At 42.8% G+C, this 22,123-nt stretch overlaps 2 protein-coding genes across 3 annotated transcripts; one reads left to right on the top strand and one right to left on the bottom strand.

The window, feature by feature from the left end:
• The first annotated feature begins 1,944 nt into the window (after positions 1–1,944).
• On the top strand, positions 1,945–7,583 carry ddx18 (DEAD (Asp-Glu-Ala-Asp) box polypeptide 18). The gene is made up of 14 exons (XM_034574528.1): positions 1,945–2,159; positions 2,564–2,737; positions 2,820–2,993; positions 3,345–3,480; positions 3,614–3,714; positions 3,907–4,106; positions 4,322–4,436; positions 4,818–4,957; positions 5,039–5,200; positions 5,444–5,596; positions 5,991–6,104; positions 6,237–6,293; positions 6,424–6,601; positions 7,084–7,583. The coding sequence occupies exons 1-14, from the start codon at positions 2,054–2,056 to the stop codon at positions 7,227–7,229; spliced, it is 1,956 nt and encodes a 651-aa protein (XP_034430419.1). The 5' UTR covers positions 1,945–2,053; the 3' UTR covers positions 7,230–7,583.
• Positions 7,584–8,494: 911 nt separating this feature from the next.
• On the bottom strand, positions 8,495–21,576 carry LOC117755043 (glycerol kinase-like). 2 transcript variants are annotated; one of them, XM_034574531.1, is made up of 20 exons: positions 21,355–21,576; positions 19,307–19,380; positions 18,472–18,578; positions 18,234–18,311; positions 16,944–17,023; positions 16,490–16,627; positions 16,294–16,403; positions 16,079–16,145; positions 14,653–14,688; positions 14,465–14,532; positions 13,804–13,846; positions 13,625–13,705; positions 13,410–13,488; positions 13,211–13,307; positions 12,932–13,016; positions 12,694–12,814; positions 11,817–11,960; positions 11,270–11,356; positions 10,886–10,960; positions 8,495–9,707 (listed from the first exon to the last, which is right to left on the bottom strand). In XM_034574531.1, exons 1-19 carry the CDS (start codon positions 21,406–21,408, stop codon positions 10,887–10,889), a joined length of 1,623 nt encoding a protein of 540 aa, XP_034430422.1. In that variant the 5' UTR covers positions 21,409–21,576; the 3' UTR covers positions 8,495–9,707; position 10,886. The 2 variants fall into 2 exon arrangements, with proteins under 2 accessions (XP_034430422.1, XP_034430423.1); XM_034574532.1 differs by lacking the exon at positions 10,886–10,960 and having other exon boundaries at positions 21,355–21,559.
• Positions 21,577–22,123: the final 547 nt, after the last annotated feature.

The raw sequence follows: 22,123 nt of genomic DNA, 5'->3' as shown, positions 1-22,123 counted from the left end.
TCGTTTTTAAGGCTATATCACTGTTTTACCTCCACATCCAGACCAGTGACGGATTTAGCAATTTGGGGGCCCAGGGCAAACACAGGCGTGGGGGCCCCCTGCATCCGTTGTTCTTCACCTTTTTATAATTCTTGTTAATCTGAGAAAATTCCTACTTGTAACTTCTTCCCAACCCCAAAACACATATTAACAAGATCGGTCATCAATTACCTTGATTTTCCAGCAGGATCCCTGATGACGAGGGGCCTCTGTCTTGTTTTAATAAAGTGAGAAACAATTATTATGGACTCTTCTGTCCCTCTAACACTCATCTTGTTTTGTATTAATGTTTTACTGTTGTTTTCCTTCCTTCTTTTTATCCTCACTTCCTTATTCTCCTTTACTTATAATTCCGTTTGTTTCCGTTTTCTTTTCTGGGCCTTTTCCATTCATATGTCAGTTTATATAGTAACTTCCTGCCTCTCCTTTAGTCTCCATGTTCCTCATGTAGGGACATGGACCCTTTGTTTGACTTTTCCTCTGCCCCTCACCACTTTGTCTCAATTCATGTCCTTTCTGCTCCATAGGAAACACACTGAGAAACATACCACATCAAATTTGTTCACATTATATGAGACATGAACAAGCTGACTGGAGACCAAGTTCTTCTCAAATTAAGGCGGAGAAAAACAGTGTTTTCACAAATGTTTTAAAAGCTTCAAAACATTTTAAATATATTTGTTAAGTCTAGTGTGTCTGATTTGATGTGACCTAGATGTGAAAAAGCTGTGAAATCTCTCATTTTGGGCATTTTACAAATGGTTTCTCAAATTTGAAACAATGCTTTAAAGAATCTTTAGCTTTCCGGGGGAAATCTAGTCCAGACATTAGTATTAGGCTTTTAAAAAAGTCAAAATCAACTTGCTTTATGCATGTCAAGCTCAATATTACACATTTATTGAAAGCATTGTGGAAAAATGACTAGGACACTGAATAACTTATATCATTGATAGAAATGTCATCAATTCATATTAACATGCAAAAGTGATAAAGAACCCTAGCCTAAATAAAGAAACTATAAAAAAAACATTCTATTAAAGGTGTATCACATTTTTTTTAATCTATTAAAATACAATCAACACCAAGCAACAACAACAATAACAGATTATTCATTCAGTAATTCACCATTCTGATGGGAACAAACAGTCCCTGCAGGTGAGAGAATCATTATCATCGATGAACCCATTGTCTTCTCCACATGTTTGGTGAAACCAATGGCTGCGGACCAGAGGACAGACTAGTCTCATGTTCTAGTTAACTAATTAGACAATCAGTTTAAACAGACAGGGACAGATTGTATTTACCATTAACTCCTGTCTGACAACAATAGACTTTATGCTACATATCTTTAGTTTATCTATTTTTTTTAATTTCAGGAAGTCTTTAAATGCATATTTCCCCCATTTAGAGAATTTTAATGACGGTCCCACATTATCAATCATGTTTGATAAAGTAGGACAGCTAAAACATATTTGGAAATTAATAATAAACTAAAACACATTTTACATTTAGCAACTCAATGCATATTTTGTCATGCAATTCCAAAGGTTTGATTGAAAAAGTCCTGTTGACTAGATTTAGTTATAACAGGAAATAAACAGACTGAAGTTTAGGTGTCACATCACCCAATGTCCCAGATTAACCGAATTGACACTGAATAAAAAAGATATAACTATAAAACAACGCAATAGCATGGCATGTCCATTTCAATAAATAATAATAATAAAGGTCAATCAAACTAATTGGAGGGGTCGTTAAGCTGTCAGTCAAACTGTATTAAAGTTGCTTTACATTTATGTATTTGTATAAAATATATTTTGAATCATAACAAGTTGTCAGGGCAGTTCTGGACGTCATTTAAAAAAAAAAAAAAACATTATTCAGGCAAATGTCTCTGCGACTCGCGAGCCTGCTTTCGAGGTCCTTTTGGATTTTCATTCAGGCAATGCGAAGGTAGTCCTCGTGAGGGTCCTTCCCTGAGAACCACACACACGTGTCTCTGTGCGCCGGAACCATGGCGGACCTGCAGATGAAGCTGCTGCGCAAGAAGATTGAGAAGAGAAACGTGAAGAACAAGGAGCGGAAGCTGCTGAGGAAACAGGCAGAAGACGAGGAGGCCGGTGCGTGTGGAGAAAGAAACCCGCTGCTGCTTGTTATTGTTTCGTGAAACCGCGACGGGACTCCACATGCTAAGCTAAGCTAGCTTCGGTAGCACAACGTGTTTTTAAAATCGGGAGTTCTTGTCGCTGTGGTTAAAATCCGCTGTTTCAGTTTGAGCTTTTACACGCAACTCATAATCAGTAGCTGCTAATTGTGCGTGTTAACTCAATCTGTCAAATGTGATGTCATCGTTGGCCTCACTTCGTTAGCATTTAGCACGTTAGCATAGTCGTATGTCCACAGGAAAATATTAACATTACACCAATTTAAATAGGAGTGAGACATGTGTTAGTATAGTGTTGACTTATATTGTACATATTAGCCTTTATCGCTGTATCTGATCGCGGTGTAATGTGTTTGACAGTAAATACAAACGGGCTGGTAGACGAACCAACAACCTCCTGTGTGACGGACGAGGTGCCCAAGGAGAAGCAGCAGGGGGAGGAGGAGGGGGGACCAGTGGAAGACACCACCACAGAGACAAAACCATCTCAGAAGAAGAAGAAACGGAAGCTCGCTGACACTCATGAATCACCAGGTAACAGATTTGCCTGATGGAAATGGAACCAACCCCAGATTCCTGTAATGTCAACTAACACGTGTCATTATCCTTATTCCAGCTGAGAAGAAGACCAAAGCAACAGAGGAGGAGGAGGAAGCAGGAGTAACAGATGAGGATGGAGAACAGGCTACTGATGAGGTAGATTCAGCTGAAGATGAGGAGGAGGATGACGGTACTATTGGGGGAGATGACGGAGAGGAAGATCAACCAGAGTTACCATCTGGTCTAACAGGTAACATTTAATGTCTTTGTTACGTTTAAAATTATATTTCTAAACTATAGTCGTCATATTTTAACACCTTCTGAGAACTACGAGCCACATTTGGCTGCGTTGCCTTTATGTGTTGCCTGTTCACTGATTCCATCGTGAACGGGGTGTCAACTGAGGCATACAGAGACACTTGTGATTGTCCCAAGGAGGAGTCGCCTGTGATTCCTCTGACGGGAGCAACTGCAAGGACACGTCCATCCCGACTACTTTTATTATTTTGGCTTTTAAACGTGTTATATCTTGGTCTTTCTCTAAATTCAGAGTCTAGGGAAGCCCGTCACTTATTGTAACTGTTGTCCACTGTGTCCTCAGGAGCGTTTGAGGACACGTCGTTTGCCTCTCTTGTTGGGCTGGTGAGCGACAACACCCTGAAGGGAGTGAAAGAGATGAGCTTTGAACACATGACTGAGATTCAGCATAAAAGCATCCGTCCCCTGCTGGAAGGAAGGTAAGTCTGCAGCTGAAGATTCTCGTGAATCAATTTGTACAATTAATAATGTTATCACACAATGTTATTGATAATTCTTTCATATTGAAGATACTATAACTGTGCTTCTGTTTTGTTTTTTGCTGATCTGCAGGGACGTGCTCGCTGCAGCGAAGACAGGCAGTGGTAAAACCTTGGCCTTCCTGATCCCGTCTATAGAGCTCATCTACAAACTCAAGTTCATGCCCAGGAATGGTAATACCCCTCTTCATTTATACTGTGTGTGCTTCTGAGAGATTAATCAGGTTGGGAGATATGCTAAAATGTTATAATCGGCCACAGTCAGTCGAAAAACCATCAATTTACAATATATTCACGCAGGTGTGTGGTTGACTCGTCGAATGGGAAACAACAAGCCCTGCTAATTTCCTCCTCTTCCTTGTTCAGGTACTGGTGTGGTGGTACTTTCACCCACACGTGAGTTGGCGATGCAGACCTACGGCGTGCTGAAGGAGCTGATGACGTATCATGTGCACACCTACGGTCTGGTGATGGGAGGCAGCAACCGCTCAGCTGAGGCCCAAAGACTCGTCAATGGTGTCAACCTCCTGGTGGCCACACCTGGTCGTCTGCTGGACCATCTACAGGTGAGCGGGGGGGCGCAGCCAGCATGGATCAGTACATATACAGAGTACTTTAAGTGAACTGGTACTATGACAAATGGTTCATGATCCAATGGTATCACCTATCATTATACGTTGTACATACTGTGACACTCGACACAGAATCACAGTTCCTACTATTAATTTTTTTTAATAATTCAAATAGTAGTATTTTAAAAATGTCTCTGTTGTATCTGCAGAATACTCCCGGGTTCATGTACAAGAACCTCCAGTGTCTGATTATTGACGAGGCCGACCGCATCCTGGAGGTGGGCTTCGAGGAGGAGCTGAAGCAGATCATCAAACTGCTGCCGAGTACGTATCCACAGCTGGAAGTTCTCCAGCTCTGTGCTGGAACCCCAGTGCATCGCTGTCCTACATACTAAAATATAATTCAGTGTTGATGCTATATCCATTTTGCAGCAGCGGTCCACTGTTGCAAAATTAGGCCACTAGACCCACTGGGATTGTCCTCCTTCTGTCCTTCTGTCCTCCTTCCCCACTTGCTCACTGCACGTTAATCTTCTGGGCCTGAGCACAGTTGAGCTGATTCTCAGGAATCTGTGGTCGAGAATAGGGATGGATACAAACACCTGATATGAGACCAGCTCTGAGGCTAAATGCCAAAGAACTCTACATTGTCTACAGTATAAAACATGTGTTCTGTAACCCCTGTTGTTCTCTCACTGACTCCAGAGAAGAGGCAGACCATGCTGTTTTCTGCCACTCAGACCCGGAAGGTGGAGGACTTGGCTCGCATCTCGCTGAAGAAAGAGCCCCTGTGGGTCGGGGTGGATGAAAACAAAGACAACGCGACGGTTGATGGCCTCGAGCAGGTACTGCACGCAGCGTAGTGCTTGTGTCAGCGACGGCCTTTCAGCAAACTCAATAGTGACGTGAACCTGCCTGTGTTTCAGGGTTATGTGGTGTGCCCATCAGAGAAGAGATTCCTGCTGCTCTTCACCTTCCTGAAGAAGAACCGCAAGAAGAAGCTGATGGTCTTCTTCTCTTCTTGTATGTCTGTGAAATTCCACTATGAGCTGCTCAACTACATCGACCTGCCTGTATTGGCCATTCATGTAAGTCGCAGCATCCTTCAGCTGTAGGCGGTTTCCAGTCAGGGTGCGACACGTAATCGATTTGCATGATCCGTTTCAAATTAATCTGAAATTAAAACCATAATAGTTAGAACATTCAATCTTTTTGAACCAGAAAGCTAAAGCCTGTCATGTACACTCATAATGACGTCATCACATTATGTTATGTAAGACTCATCCACAGAGCCAGCTCTCTAACAATGATTTGTTTGTTCCGTGTCCCAGGGGAAGCAGAAGCAGACCAAACGTACCACCACCTTCTTCCAGTTCTGCAACGCGGATTCAGGCATCCTGCTGTGCACGGACGTGGCCGCTCGAGGTCTGGACATCCCTGAGGTGGACTGGATCGTCCAGTATGACCCCCCAGATGACCCCACGGTACGGAGACTTAAACATCATCTCTAGAGCTTCAGGGGTTTTTGATGCGTTGATTTTGAATCTTAAAATGGTTAAAAACTTGGGGAGCCTTGGGGTTCACCTTCTGAGAACGACGAGCCACATTTGGCTGCGTTGCCTTTATGTGTTGCCTGTTCACTGATTCCATCGTGAACGGGGTGTCAACTGAGGCATACAGAGACACTTGTGATTGTCCCAAGGAGGAGTCGCCGGTGATTCCTCTGACGGGAGCAACTGCAAGGACACGTCGAGCCCGACTACTTTTATTATTTTGGCTTTTAAACGTGTTATATGTTAAAATGGTTAAAAACTTCATCAAAACAATCGGGGAGCCTTGGGGATGAAGATGACTCTAAGCTTCACTCTCTGTCCACAGGAGTACATCCACAGGGTCGGCAGAACGGCCCGAGGCATCAACGGCAGCGGCCACGCTCTCCTCATTCTCCGGCCAGAGGAGCTCGGCTTCCTACGCTTTCTCAAACAGGCCAAGGTAGCCACGTCTGCTTCTTTACATTTAGGTTTTAATTAGATACACTTTCCATGTTTTTAGAGCAAGTAAAATATTCATGTTCCACGTTTTAATAAGATTTGGTTCCACTCACTGGATTTTTCTGTTGTTTAGGTCCCACTGAGCGAGTTTGAATTTTCCTGGAGTAAAATCTCTGATATCCAGTCTCAGGTAAGGAATCTGCGTTGCTCTGAAATGTGTAAATAGATCCAATGAAGATGTCTCACCAGCCTCAGTGTATGTGTCCATGCTAACTTCAGTCAGGCTCATTGCTTTAGTAAAAGACTTTGTTGTTCCTCAGCTGGAGAAACTGATCGAGAAGAACTACTACCTCCACAAGTCGGCGCAGGAAGCCTACAAGTCGTACGTGAGGGCTTACGACTCCCACTCGCTCAAACAGATCTACAGCGTCAACACGCTCAACCTGCCGATGGTGTCGGCCTCGTTCGGATTCAAAGTGCCACCATATGTCGACCTGAGTATCCTTTGTAGTGGTTCTACACACATCCGCACACTGATTGTTGGGTTTTTATTGTGTAGTTATTCAACGTTTCTTTTATCTCACACATGCGCATTAATGGAAAAAACAAGCACGAGAGCGACGACGTGACGGGTCTCGTTGTTAAAGAGCAGATTCATGTCACCGGGGGATCCGTAACTTACACATTCGTCAAACTTTTCTATTTCCCAGCTGCCCTTCCTGCATTTAGCAGCTGTAACTTATTTTAGTCTGGATCATGTGTTTGTTCTCCTTGTACTTTTCTAATATAACAGTTCGTTTCCACTAATGAGACGTTCGTACCTCAGGGATGCAAACAACACTCCACTGTTAGTCAGCTGGGACTTTGAGCACTGACAACACAAAACATTTACATTATGAAAACAGAAGCCACGACACAGACACACAAATGGAACACGGAACAATGAGTGTTGTTTCTCCTTAACCCAGCTCTCCCTCCAGACTCCCACAGCACCAGAGGTGTAAAGATACAGAAGCGAGGAGGCGGCGGTGGGTTTGGATTCCAGAAGTCCAAGTTTGGGCAAAAATCCCGAGTCTTCAAGCACGTCAACAAAGGAAGAGGCGACAAGAGGCAGTTCTCCCGCTGAAGCCCTTGATGGACTGATTCCTCCACCATCATTAGAACTGCCCTTTTATTACATGAACTTCCTGCTTGGACCAGTGTGTGGGGCACGTCTCCAATTTCACTGCTAAACCCAGTTTTCCTCCTCTAACTTGTGTCGGAGCATTTTGTAAATGTCAACAAATTGTTAGTTTGGAAGAAATCCGCTGTGATCGACAATAAGACTCAGTTTTTTTTTTAGAACTTCTTCATTGTATCTGACAAATCTCTTTATCGACTTTGAATATATTTACTTTGCTTCATTCATTGACTTGTTAAGACTTTGTAAATTCTAATTACAGTGAAATAACTTGATATAAACCATATGTCTGTATTCGAATGAGTCGTGTCGCTGCCTCGTCTCTTCTCATTTAGCAGAGTTTGGTTTGTCAGATTCTCTCTCCACACTCCTGCTGATCTTTACACTTTAACTCTCAACACAAACACTGTAAAAAGTGAGTCTTGAGTCCTCCACTGAAGAACTCTTATTATGCATTAATATATATATTTATATAAAACCAATAAGAATTTTCATTTCCTGAAGAAAATCCCTGTGATTGCTGCCAAATGCAAAACAGATGGAGCATGTTTCTTTTTTTCAGTGACGTCCAGTGCGACCATTACAGGACACGATGTCCAGAATCAGCTGGTTTGACTTGTTGGTGTCCTGTCTTTGAGGTCAAGGCCACAAAATAACATTAATTAAAACATTTTAATCAGCTGCTGTTTGAGAAATACTGATAATCAAGTCATCAAATGTTAAAAGCTGTGTGAGGTCCATTCTTGTTATAGGTAGAATGAAATCCTTGAACCATAGTGTCCACTATCAGGTGATACTACTACATATGTGTATATATATATATAAACCTCTGGTAATATAAACCCTTTAATGATACTTTAAGTTAAACCTTTAGTTGAGCTGACAATGTAAAACCTGTTTCCAAAGTGAGTAAGGCACAGCAGGTTGAAGGATGGGAATCTGAGGACCTGCAGTTTCTAATAAGTCTGTGAGCTTGATGGTGACAATTAAGGTTTAAATCCTAAATAGTAAACATCAGTTACGATCACATTTTCAAACACAAGGCTGCTGTAACAACTTGATACCGATGCTGTGCTTATTGAGATAAATGCTCAAACTCAGGAGCAGTTTAAACAACAAAAAGCTTCACACTGAAAAGTATTAAAACCTTTGATTTTAGAGGCGAATGTCTTTGTCTTGCATGTGGAGTCAAACATCAGATCAAAGTCTTCGGATTAATTCAAAACTTTAATGTCGTCGGTAGTTGCACAAACCAGATTGGCAAGATTTGCAGAGCAGAGTCTGGATCCCATTCATTTAAAAAAAATCAAACATACTAATATAAAAATCAATAATCAAAGCCATCACTAAATATAAAGTCATAGCACCCACTGCACAAGCAATAAATAAAGAGAAACAGGATCTCAATTGTGCAACTACAAAGAAAAGCATCGTGCAGAAAGGATCCAGGGAAGTTACGTTCACACAAATCTTGCGTAAATCAAAATGTTCTCACTCATCCACAGATAAACACTGTTTTCAATGATGATACATCTGGAAACAATCATTTAGAAAATATGTGATTTCCTCTCGGTGTCTTTACTCTGAATTAAAGTGAGTTTCACGTGGCTCAGATAAAAAGGGTCATGTTTGAAAGTGAATTATAAAATGCGATCATATAGAATCAAAACGTACGTAGTGGCTTCGACTTTATGGATTTGTAAAGATTCTTTTTCACATGGTCTTAGTCTGACCTCTTCAAGGAAACTTTAACAAATCATCAAACTGAATCAGGTTAAAAACACTTAGTGGTTCAAAAATCAAACAAGATCAATAAAAACGTGCTGTTAAACAGCGTCGGCGTCATATCACATTTAAAAACTTACATTTTTCAGGTGCAAAGATTCCAGAGTTAATGATTCTATTTTCCTTCTTATTCTCCAAAATATTTTCTACAACTATTATATTACAGCTCAGAAGGCAGCGTTTCTCATTCCTCCAGGAACAAACCCCAGTTTAAATACAAAGTACAGTACCAACAACTCAAAGGACAGAAAACAACAGTACTGTGTCTCCCTTGGTTACAGTGACGAGGTGCAGTAGTGTGTGATACTTGGCTTCAGGCTACAAACACCAGACTTCAGAAGGAATTCCATAGTTTCTACTATGGGGTGGTTAAAGAAGGAAACACTTGTTTGCATTAGAGAGGACGAGGAAGAATAAATACATGGACCATGTTTCCCTCGTTGCTACAAGAAGCTCCACAGGTCCCTTGATTGCAGCCGGCATATAAATGTAGAGGATTTTCAGTTTTCAGTCCCGTCTCAGCCACGAGATCCGACTTCATGCAGCTGACTGCTCCTGCATCCACTGTGAGCGTCCTCCTCCAGGCTTGTTCCACAGACGTCAGCCATGTTGCACTGCAGGTGTGTTACTGCTGCTGATCTGTGGTGAAGACACAAAACAAGATCATTCTGAGACTCACACACGAGAGGAGAATCATTAGTAATTGGGAAATGGTTTAAAAACAACTTGAAACCAAACGTGTTCACCCATGGGTGCTGTTGCTCTGTAGCTCTGAGCTGTGGGGTTTAAAATCAGCTGTGAGGGGAACTGGACCTGATTCCTTTGTTTTAAATTAAAGCATAAAGCAACTACTTTTATTACTTTTACTCGAGTAAAGAGGGACAGTGTGACATTGAGACATTTACTTCCTGTAAACCACCTCATCCCTCGTGGTTCTGAGACTAAAACAAACCCTTTGTGAACAGCAGCCGAGCTTAAGTCAGAGCAACAGTCCCTTTCTGTGAGAGTGAAAAAACACAATATATACAGTAACATGCACACCCACACAACTTAAAGACCGTGGCAGGACTGATACAAAAGGTGATTTACACAACTGAGGCCTGCACAATGAAGCAGGACTCTACTTATCCAGGTGACCTCAGGTTTAACCCACGGTTACAGCAGTGGTTTACTTCTTACCAGGGTTAAATCACCGTGGTAACTCGTGCTGCACGCCAACCTGCTCTGCTCCCAGTAAACTCATCAATGTTTTAAAAACTGCAGCTTCATGACAACATGAGGTCGACTTATCGAGTTGATAACGATCTTTAAATATCATTAATCGAAGCAGAGTTCATGTGCACTGATGCGGTTTTCTAATCCAAATATATATATTTTGTAAACTGTATCAGTCGAGCCCTTCAACACACTGTGTTAGTGATGCTCTGAAACGTGACCATGCCCCAGTCAGTTAGTGGCCCCGTGCACATCTGGTTTTAACAGTACGGGTGTGAACGCACTCGCCAGACAACACTCAGAGGGCGTCTAGGACGTCCTACTCAGCTGACGTCCTGTTGTTTCTCTTCTCGTTGATTTGTTTGTGACCACCGCCACAATATAAACACTGATCACCTCATTGTGATCGATACTTTCCTTAAATTGGTCAAATCTTTCTTCACAGACTCTCCTGACTCGTCCCTCTACCTCTCACAGACACAGACACACACTCAGAGCTGTCCACTTGTGATCGTATCACAACAACCACATGTTAATACCAGGTGTGTAGAGGGCCAGTGTTCAAAAAGGTCACAAATGACATGCAGGAGCAAATGTAGGACCTTAGGGGTCCACTCTGGTGGGGGGAGGAGTGGGAGGCACTACCCAGGGGGCGCCGTTTATCTTCTTTCCAAAACCTGTCATTGAAGGAAGGAGAGAGCAGCCGAGATGGAACAGTCACAAACAAGTCACGGACATCTCAGCTGATATTTGTTTATCTTATTAAATGTGGGCTAATATGATTTTTTTTAAAGAACATGATATAGAAAAAGATGCTTGGGGAAATGTAGAAAGAGCATCATCATAGTTTGTCCAGCAGAGCCGACTCCATTGTTAACAATACTCTTTCTGGAGCTTTAATAAACATTGACTGCTTTATCAGTCGTCATGTGACTGGTGCTCATCACACGTGTTGACTGGGTGAGGGTATTAAATCAGCTGAATACCATTAGAGTTGCAGCACGGCTCTGTGGTCTCCCAGTTCATGGCTTTCTGGACAGCCTTCTTCCAACGAGCGAAGCGGAACTCGCTCTCTGTGACGGAGACAAACACAGACAGTTAGAGAACAGTCACAACAGTAATGTCCACAAGACGGCAACAGCAGTGGAGGAAGCGCTCAAACATTTTAGCTGAAGTGGAGCTTTTTCCCTGATGCAACAGTTAACTATATCATTAACTGAGCCCACTGCGTATTCTGTTAAATACAAGACTATTGCAGACTCTGGTTTAATACAGATGATGCTACTGAAAAATGTACCTGAAAATAAATCTACTTTAACTAAGTTAGGTACAGACACATACAAAAAGTACTATAAAAAGGTAAATGTACTTTGTTACATCCCACCACCAGATGGCAGCAAATCACACTACAGTGTCTACTGCCCTCTGCCCTGTGAAACTCCAGTTTGATGGAGGAGAACTGTGTGTTTTCTGTCTGAGGATCAAATACTGATTCCAGTGTTTACGACAGGTCCTTGATTTTGTTTCTCTTACCTTCAGAGTTGATCTGAGGTTCATATTTCTCACAGGTAACGTCTGGGAGGTCATCGGGGCTCAGGCTCCACACGTCCACCCCTTCTGCTGCCCCTGCTGCCATGGCTGCACCCAGAGCTGTGGTCTCTGGCATGGACGGCCGTACTGGAGTGAGACAATACCAGTTAGAAAACTGAGAGCCACCAGTAGACGACATATCCCCAGAAATACCCCCCAAAATTGATTACAGACACACACACTGATCATTATATTCCACTGCATCATATTCTGGTAAATACAAAATTGTTTTATTCAAACTTTGTGACAAATAATCAGAGAAGGAAACTCATGAATTTGTAGTTCATGTATTTTGTAGTTTGCAGAGTCTTGCTCTGACCAATAACAAAACTCATCACACACATATGGATACATGTGGACTTTGTCATGTCAGTTCTGTTTTGACTAAAGGTTCATGAGTTCACAGTAAAGTACACAAGTGAATCTGTGCTCTTAACCTTCTCTTGTGATTCAAAGTCAGAGTTTGTTCATTCATTCGTGTGTGTGTGTGTGTGTTTTAAATGGGACAAAGGTCAGAGAAGATGGAAAGTGGTTGAGTCCGTGTTCAGACTCATTTCAGGTGTAACACAGATTAAACAACAGATTTTAAAACATCACACTTGTTGCTTGAGCTGCAAGAGAAAACTTTTAAAAATTATTTTATGGTTTTCGTCATTTAGCTACACTTTTAAAAAACGGGATTCAGCTCTGGCTTTAACAAGTTTGCATTTCACTGCACTTTACTTATATCTTTGTCTCGGAGATATAACACATGAATACACACTTGTGTTTTGCGTGTGTGCCTCAGTGTGTGAATGCCCGTGTGACGCGCTCCACTTACATACGGGCATGCTGAGGATGTCGGCCTGTAGCTGCATCAGTAATCTGTTGGAGGTCATGCCTCCGTCCACCTGCAGCTGCGTCAGAGGGACACCGCTGTCCAGGTTCATCGCATCGAGGATCTGAAACACAGGAGTAGTGACATTCTAGTTGCAATAGTTTCTACGTCAGCCTCAAAGCAACAAGAGGAGAGATCATAGCATGGCGTATGTTCCACAGGGTGAAAAGGAGCTGCTCACCTCTCGGGTCTGAAAACAGACGGCTTCCAGAGCAGCAAACGCCAAGTGGCTCCTGTTAGTGAACTGAGTCAGACCACAGATGATGCTGGAGACACAGAGAGAAAGAAAACCAAAGATAAACCACTATCACTAATATCAAGGAATAACTCTGAAGCAGCTCCAGAGCAAACAGGCAGGTTCAGTTCTCTGTACTAACTACTATCACAAGATTTTTCTCCTAATTCCAGGGTCAAATAGAAGTCGACTGTTCCGATGTGTTTGAACAGCTGACAATCTCACCCTCTGGCACTGGGCTCCCAGTAGGGGGCGTACAGCCCGGAGAAAGCCGGTACAAAGTAGCAGCCGTATGACGTCCCCACTGCAGCTGCTAGTTTCTCTGAATGACGGAGGACAGAGTGAAGCCTTCTTATACACAACACACAGATTTTACAGAATCACACATTCTATTATTTAGTGAATCAATGTGTCATGCAAGTACCGATCTCCGAGGCGGATTGCACAATGCCCATGTTGTCCTTCAGCCAGCGCACCACCGCCCCAGCGATGGCCACCGAGCCCTGGGAGGAAGAAGGCAAAACATTGGATCCAGAGAACCAGGGAGATGGAAATGACAATGCAGGGCACAACATGGCCGACTACGTGGAGACTAAACCCAGTCCAAAGTAAGACGGACTGGTGGAAGCTCTCACTCACCTCCAGTGCGAAGCAGGCGGGCTCGTCCTTTCCCAGTTTGTAGGCCACAGTGGTCAGCAGGCCGTGCTCGGACATCACAGGCTGAACCAGTCAGAGGAAAGAGCAGAATACTGAAGGTGAAGTGACAGAATAGAGGTCGTGAAGGTATTTTTAAATGTTAGTCCAGTGAAATATTTTACCTTGGTCCCTGTATTTCTGAGCAGAAAGCAACCGGTCCCGTACCTTTCCACAAGCAGAGAGAAACACAGATTAGGATCCAGTACGGGTCATAAAACATGAAAATCTCATTTAGTGCGGATCTGGATCAGGGAGCAGATCCAGAACTAGTTTTTCTCCACTTTCTCGAACATTGCGAGAATAATTCATGGATCTTTGTAAAAGTAAAAACCCAGATCTAGTGAATTTAAATGTTTTAATAAGGTTATGCACTTTCCTGACTGCCCATTAAGTTCCAATTCATTTAACGTGACAATAAAAGTTTAATTTTTCTATAGATTCACAGAGTTTACAGCTTTGTTCCAGACTCATTAAATGGAAAGTTTAAATGCACTTTGAAGGAAATGAGATCAGCTTGAAAAAGCACAACAGCTAATGAAGCTGGTTAGAGTCAGTTTACTGGAGCCTGATATGTAAATGTTAAGTAAACTACATGAAACCTGGCGGCTCTTTGAGGTTATTTCTTTGGGCTTAATAATAATAATAATAATAATATAAGTTGATTTTATTTACCAAGTTTGGGAAAATGGCAGAATATTTTGTTGAAGACCGAGTTGTAAAACAACACTTTATTTTGTAATTAAGTAAATCACCATCACTGCTGTAGTGGAGAAATCGTCTTACGTGTTTTTGGCCTGGCCTTCTTTGAAACACATCTGACCAACGAGAGCAGCTGATTGGTCCCCGAGACACTGAAAGACAAAGAGGTTCAGTGAAAACTCTTGTCTCCAAGGCGTCAGTTATCATATATTATATTAAATAAAAGCAAAGAAAATGTCCGTCAGACGTCCCAACAAAGTTACATAACTCACCCCAGAGATTGGAACTCCTGCTAGAGAGCTGGATTTCTGTTGGGGAGACACAAAGGGGACGTAATTAGAGTTTTGGATAAGTGACAGAACAACAACAACGAGTCGGTTTGTTCAGTATTTTCCTGCCAAACACAAACTAGAGCAAGATGGTCACGGTCGGGTGGGGGGGGGGGGGGGGGGGGGGGGGACATCGGGACATAGTGCTGCTGCAGGTAATCAAACATGTGACTGTTGCGTCACAGGCAAATAACTCTCTGTAGGCGAGTATTCAATGATCCAATATAACAGCAGTTTTAAATGATTTATTATAATATTCTACTATAACAGCTTTGCCTTGTTATGTCACAGTGGTCGGGTCAGTAATAATAATGTAATAAAAAAGGCCACTGCTAAAAAATGGAGCCAGCAACTGATGATTAATGATGATTAATCTATTATCTGTACAAATGTGATAAATCCACATCATACGGATGAACAGGATTATCAAGAGTTATAAAAATCAGTGCAGGGCTTTTTATTACCTACTGGGAAAGTGATTATGTTTGATTAAGACAAACATCCTGATAATTCTGTACAAGAGTCGTAACAATCAAAGAACCTGGATCTTTTCTTATTGGGGCCATTTCCTCTAATAATAATTCATTCATCATGATTTCCCGGCTGTTCCAGTTTGTGAGAAAGCAGCCAGGAAAACGAACACGTGGGGAAAAAACTACAACTAATCAATTCTGCGGCAAAACAAACAAAGCACGGTGGTGACCTCTGCTCTGCAGGGCAAAGTGCATGTTACATAAAATAAAAAAAGCTTTAGCACCAGACAGATACCAGGTTGTGTTCAGGAGATAAGAAGTGAACACAGACAAACAAAGACATGATAACACAAGCAGTTATTTTCTATATTTCAGTGAGCTGGAACATGGGCTGATCCACAGCTACAGTATCATCTCTGTTATCATCTGATCTGCTGCTGCGATAAAGCACCAGAGAAACGTATCACACCAAGTATCAGGGAGAGAAACAACCTCCTTGGGAGTAATCATGAAGAAACTAAATTGTTAGGATGTGGGTCAAAGGTTACGTTGATTATTTTAAACTGGAATTTCTTATCGGTGCATTATCTGCTTTTCAGGTAAATTACACACCGCATCTTATCAAGTTATGTGTTTACCACAGTGATTTAAATATTTGATTAGACAATTATGAGATCATATTTTATGACAATGGTTAGCTTGAATTTAGATTAACAGCTTTGGAACGAGCTGAGAAAGACAAGTGGGTCAGGTCCATGTCAAACAGAGACACAGAAGAGACAGACGAGACACAGAAGAGACACAGAAGAGACAGACGAGACAGAGAAGAGACACAACGCACATGGAGGCGAGCATGCAACACAGACAGAGAGCGACCTCTGGTTAGTGGAGTTTACCATCCAGCCGTAGATTTCAGAGGAGCTCCTGACTTCGGGGAGGATTTGCATTGGGACATCAAAGTACCTGAAAGCAGCAAAGCAAAGAGTCACAATGATGCAGATTTTATAAACACACACAACACAAGTGATTCTACTGTGACCAGTGGAAAAGTGCAGCTTGATTGATTAAGGGACTTGTTGGTGAAGGTGTGTGCTCTACTGTGTCTGCTGACCTGCAGAGCTCAGGATCCCAGTCCAGGCTGTTGATGTTGAAGAGCATGGTGCGGCTGGCGTTGGACACATCTGTACAGTGGACGCCCCCGTCCCTGCCCCCCGTCAGGCACTGAGGAAGAAGAAACAACAATGGACTAGGTGTGCTTCACATATTGTAAATAAAAAGGATCGAACCGTGTTTTAAACGGATCCTACCCAGATGATCCAGGAGTCCACCGTGCCGAACAAGGCCCGCCCACTCGCTACTGCCTGTTGGACGTCCTCCACGTTGTCAAGAAGCCAACGCAGCTTGACCGCGCTGAAGTAGGTGCTGATGGGAAGGCCTGTCTTGTGCTGGAGAGGTGAGGACAGCGGGGGGGGGGGGGGGGGTTATTGTCTTTACCAATAACTGCAGGTTGCAATAAACTCTGCCTCCTCCATGTTAGTGGATGGGAAATGCACCAACCATTAACTCAAAGTACACGTTACATACATTTTCCCCAAAGACGTCATTATAGAAAGTGCTCCTGAGATATTTTGCTCAGTGGGAGGAAGTGGAGACGTGTCGTCCATCTTCATACACAGTTCTATGCATCTACATTATCTCTGACTACCTGTTCCGTTAGTAATGACTTTGTAAACGCTTCAGTCAGATCAGATTCTCTCTCACCTTCAGGTGGTTCTTGTTTTGGCCCGGGGCTTTGTTGATGAGCCGCTCCACTGTGGACTGTGTGCGCAGGTCCAACCAAACTACACACATAGCACAGAACAAAGACTTACAGTTAGAAAGTAAAGCATCTGCATCGGCTTCATCACGAGAATCTTTCATCTTCAACACTTTGCACGACACCTGAAAACCTTCAAATAGATTCACAAATCTATTCTAATTACGTCTATTGTTTGAGACCTGGAGTGAATGTAAAGAAAAGCAATCATACAGAAACTAGATCCTTCAGGTGAAAGGTGATAAAGAACCAGCAGCACTGGTTCTACAGAGAGAACCAGTAAACCTGGGCCAGGTCAACACGCCTGTTAGCTGCAACATCAATCTGTTGTATTCATATCAGTCACACCTGTTGGACTATTGGTCAGTCAAAAGAAAAACATAAGTCCAAAGTGACATCTTCGTTTTCTAACTTCACTGTTTATAAAAAGCTCTGCACACAAACAGTGTCAGTATATTGTCGAACTGTCTGAGGACGACTCACTAAGGAATAATTCTGAAGTAGCTCCACACAACACATTAACAGTGAATAAAGTGCATTAGACAAACCAGCCTATCAACTGAGACGAGAGGCTTGGAGCTACGAATAAAAGCCTTTGTTTAATAATAAAACTGGCACAAAAGGTTTGAGTGGGCGGTCACTGTGGTCTCACGTGTTGGTGGGTGGTGGGTGGGGGGCGGACATGATACATGACACTCTGATGCAACCCATTCATGTGCTGAGCTGTGCTCCTCGATGACATAATCTCATTTGCTCAGTAGAAGACTTTAGGAAGAACGTATGGAGATTTGTGTCAGACCAAGTTTGGTGGGATTCTTTACACTGGTTATTTTTGACAGAGTCGTGCGTCTGTCTATAAAGTTAGCAGTTACATTACTTACTTTGTCTTTTACACTACTTCCCCTGTTTGTGTAGTTAGTGTGTCGTTCATACTGAGATCTTTAAACCATATGAAATACTAAGTGGCAAAATGTGTCTGAAAGCTGGTAATTGTAATTATTAGATGAGAAATAACTTTAAAAACCTGGAGCTTCTTCTGAATTATTTCTTGTCATTAGTGTTAATATCGAACGCATCATGTCCAAATGATCCAAACTGAACCAATTGAACTCTGAACTCTCTCGGGCAACAGATAAACGTTCCACATACATACAGACAGACGTTAGTGGAATTAGCAGGTAGATGTAAATCTAAATAAAAACATTTGGCAGTGATATAGAATATGATGCACGCACCAATAGCATTGTAGAGTGGCTCTCCCGTCTCTTTGTCCCATACCACGGTCGTCTCTCTCTGATTGGTCACTCCCACCGCTGAGAAAACAACAAACCACAACATACAGGTGAAGACATTACTCCCAGAGTCCTCTCTGCTCGGCGTTGGTTAACAGCTGGTTTTGTTTCTGTCGTGTATTTACAGGAGCGGATGTGGTGAACACACACGCAGCCAGCGAGCGGACGAGCAGCCTCCCACCTTTTATGTTGGAGACGTCAATGTTGAGCTGGCCGAGTTTCTCACAAGTCCTCTCCAGGCACTCGTACACAGACTGGATGATCTCCTTGGGGTCTTCCTCCACCCAGCTGATCGGAACACACACACAGAGGTGAACAGTGAAGATGAATGAGCAGGAAACAGCATCATCATGTGAAAACTTTAGATAATTGCAGGTTCTCACTTCTTAACTTTTTGTTTATGAACAAGTACGGATAGGTATTTGTTTGATTGTAATATATTCTACTCCAGATGTGTGCCAAGGATTCTTGTACCTTTCAACAGAGTAAATGGTTTGGTAATTCATTTGCTTTCATTGTTGTTGTATTTTCTTTTATATATTTGTCTTTATTTCATCTTAAGCATGATGAAGACAATTCCCTTCATCTGATGAATTATTTTACAAGAAAATATCTGCTATTTACACTGACCTGGACAAAATGTTGCATCAAATATATACTCTACAGTATCTCTGGTGTTCATCCACCAGATGTGTATACACAGCAAAATGAATATGTACCAATCAATGAATGATAAAATACAGAGCTGGACCTTGGACACAGTGGCGTTGTTAAATAAAGTCAGACATTCATCTACAATTCAGTTAAAGTATAACTTAAATAACCCAGTAAACAGGAGGGAGAAACTCACACTAATTCTGCCATTTTCTATATACTAGATATTTATGGACTAAAATACAGAATCTCGAGGAACCATCTCTCTACATCATCTACTTCCTGTACAACTAAGTATAAAAGGAGCATTTAGTTACCAACGTGTATAAGTATTGTGCAGTAATGAAGATCAAAGCACTCACCCCTCCTTGGGGAAACTCTGCTTAATTTCTACCTGATGGTGACAGATCAGTTTGGCCGTTTTTGCATTGAACACCTGTGGAGAAAAAAGAAGTTAGTAAGAAATGGACCAGAAAGAAAGGTGGCAGACGATTCACAGGACGACGTCTCAGTGCTGGAGAGGAGCAGTGAGGGGAACGAGGTATTTCCCAGTCATACAGTTTCCCGTGACACTGAGGAGAGTCGGCGCTGCCAGTGGAAAGATGACGATCATCGCTGGCTGGGTGGATTTCATCCTGCACCTGCCAAATAAAGCACGGCTCCCCGTAGCATCACATTTCTGCTCGTACAGTACAGACCACGCTCGAACACCCGGGTTGAATCAGGTGCAACACTGCACGAGGAAAAACCTTGACCGACACATGACACACAGGAAACTTTCAACCACGCGGTAACCTTGAACTCTTCAAACTTTATGATTCTCTAAAACAGCTCAGGAGGATCGATGAGGCAAGAACACACGGAGACTACGAGCTGTTCCCTCTGAGACCAGGAGAGGTTCATTCACCTGTGGCTCAACGTAGATCCTCACTGTGTGACCCCCGATGTTAGTTCAGGTCAAACACTGTCCCCACACAATGTTTATGTTCCATTTACCGTACTTTGTGTGACAGTGGTTGTCAGTTTAACTTTTTAGTGTCATCAACCGATGTGATGATAGTTTCACAGTGTTTCAGAGGCCTGTTGCTTCAAGGTGACATTTTTTGAAAGACTGCACCGACCTTCTTCCAAATCTAATTAGACAGCTGCTCAAGATCATCCACAGACGTTTCTTTGAAGAGTTCCACTGACCACTTGCTTCCCAGACCACCTTGCAAAGTCTGATCGGGCCTCAACCGGGTCCTCAATGCTTCTTGGGAGTGTTGCACACTTTTACTTAGAGGTGTCCACTTGTGATGGGATTAAGACATATACTAACACCAGGTCTGAACAGGGCCAATGACCCCTGTGGTCAAAAATCATTCCGTCTAGATTCAACGGAAACTGAAACAGCAAGATGAACTTGAGTCTCTCCAGGGCTCCACCATGCTGTGCCCTCGGTGCCAAGAATCTTCCAGCTGACCTACTTGAGGAAGCCAAACTTTATTCACTTTGGATCACGGCACAGGTTTAATTTAGCTCAACAGCAGAATGAGAAGATCGAGCACAAAGATCCGACGGGTCTCTTCATAACTAAACTAGAGCGGGACTGAGATGATATTAAGGAGAAGTGACTTGTTCAGTTGAGCTGTGTCACACTTTCCACAAACCGTTCTCTGACTTGAAGTCCAGAGAATGTCGCAGCGAGCAACGCAGCAGGAGATTCTTCACTCACAACAACACAAATCTCCGGTGTCCTCAGGTGACACATTCATTCTGCTGTGGAGATCACGTTTATGTGAACAGCACATCGACACCAGCTCTTATCATCGTACGCTCTGTTGTCATCTTCGTTAGTGTCTTCTACATTTGTATTAGTTTACACTTTTTCATTTTTGCGTCAGTCATGTTTTAGAAACGACATCGTCAACACTCCAGATAATCTCCTGCTGTGTTCTCACATCTGCTCATTCTGACATCATCCAAACTTTTTATTTGGCGGCCGAGCGGAAAAACTTCAGTGTCTTACAACCACAATACAACACAAAGTGCTTTACACAATAAACGCCCTCATCATTCTAAACCTCAACTGAGCAAAGGATACGTTCAAACATCTTAGTGAAGTTAATTTGCTTTACAGTGAGTTGTGTAACTAAATAGAGTTGATTGTCATTTGGTTAATCATTGTGTGTAAACTCCAGCCTGAGATAAAGGGCAACATGTTCAGATGGTTCTGTTCCCACTGTTATTATATTTCCTTATATTTCCTTATTGCACACTAATCGTATGTATAAGACGTTTTCTTGTTTTAATTCCAAGTGTCCTCCCTTGATATCTTGACACCATGTGGTGACGGGAGCGCGCACGCTGCTGGAATAAAGCCCCCCTGCTGTGTGTGACACGCACGAGCCGACTGTTCCCCGTCACTCACCAGAAACCTCGTGGAGCTCGTGCCCTGGTCGATCGCAGCCACCAGTGGATCCATGCTGGTTCCCAGTTCGTGTTCCTGTGTTCAAGCGCTGGGAAACCCACGTTCAATGCAAACAGCTGCTGCTTGTTTTGGTTTTTAAATGCCTGCCACGTCTCCTCGTGAGGGGCTCGAACCACCGGCACCCTCTGGACCCGGGGGGGGGAGGAGCAAGCACTGGTGTCGGCCCCTGCTCAGCCTCTGATTGGCTGCTTATTAGAAGGCGTCGCCACGCGCTGTCCAATCAGAGCTGGCGGCACGTTCTGAAGGAAAGTATTTTTGTTACGTCACTCGAAACCTTTGACTTTAATTAGAAACTGGAGTGATGGATGAAGTGAGGGAAGGAGGGAGGGAGGGAGAGATAGATAGATAGATAGATAGATAGATAGATAGATAGATAGATAGATAGATAGATAGATAGACAGATAGATTCCTCCCCCAGCAGCACCACAACTTTATGAGCCCTAATTACAGTCCATGGTGTTTTTAATTTACTTTTTGTTCAGGAACGAGCTGAACGCTGAAGTTCCAGAAGGCCAAACACCCAGTTCTCCATTGTTCTCTTTGGAAACTACAGGACCTCTAAAACCACTGAAACATCACAATGAAAGAAAGAGAGAAAGATGGATGGACTGATAGAATGTGAGCGTGTGGTGTTAGTGGAGAGCGAACAGCTTTTTTTCATGGTTGTATAAAGTGAACTGGTTCCTCTCTCAGCAGCACCACAACTTTA

Source organism: Hippoglossus hippoglossus, chromosome 21 (assembly GCF_009819705.1).
Source record: "Hippoglossus hippoglossus isolate fHipHip1 chromosome 21, fHipHip1.pri, whole genome shotgun sequence".
Taxonomy (NCBI): Eukaryota; Metazoa; Chordata; class Actinopteri; order Pleuronectiformes; family Pleuronectidae; genus Hippoglossus; species Hippoglossus hippoglossus.
The sequence above is the reverse complement of the archived record's forward strand: the minus strand, read 5'-3'. Positions and strand labels throughout refer to the sequence as shown.

Excerpts from the sequence above, each read along its gene's own strand:
- ddx18 (XM_034574528.1), top strand. The coding sequence starts at position 2,054 with ATGGCGGACCTGCAGATGAAGCTGCTGCGCAAGAAGATTGAGAAGAGA. Across the intron at positions 2,160-2,563 it reads GGCAGAAGACGAGGAGGCCG|TAAATACAAACGGGCTGGTA; the intron begins GTGCGTGTGGAG and ends TGTGTTTGACAG. Across the intron at positions 4,107-4,321 it reads GTCTGCTGGACCATCTACAG|AATACTCCCGGGTTCATGTA; the intron begins GTGAGCGGGGGG and ends TTGTATCTGCAG.
- LOC117755043 (XM_034574531.1), bottom strand. The coding sequence starts at position 21,408 with ATGGATCCACTGGTGGCTGCGATCGACCAGGGCACGAGCTCCACGAGG. Across the intron at positions 13,847-14,464 it reads GAAGGCCAGGCCAAAAACAC|GTACGGGACCGGTTGCTTTC; the intron begins GTAAGACGATTT and ends GCTTGTGGAAAG. Across the intron at positions 13,706-13,803 it reads TCAGAAATACAGGGACCAAG|CCTGTGATGTCCGAGCACGG; the intron begins GTAAAATATTTC and ends TGACTGGTTCAG.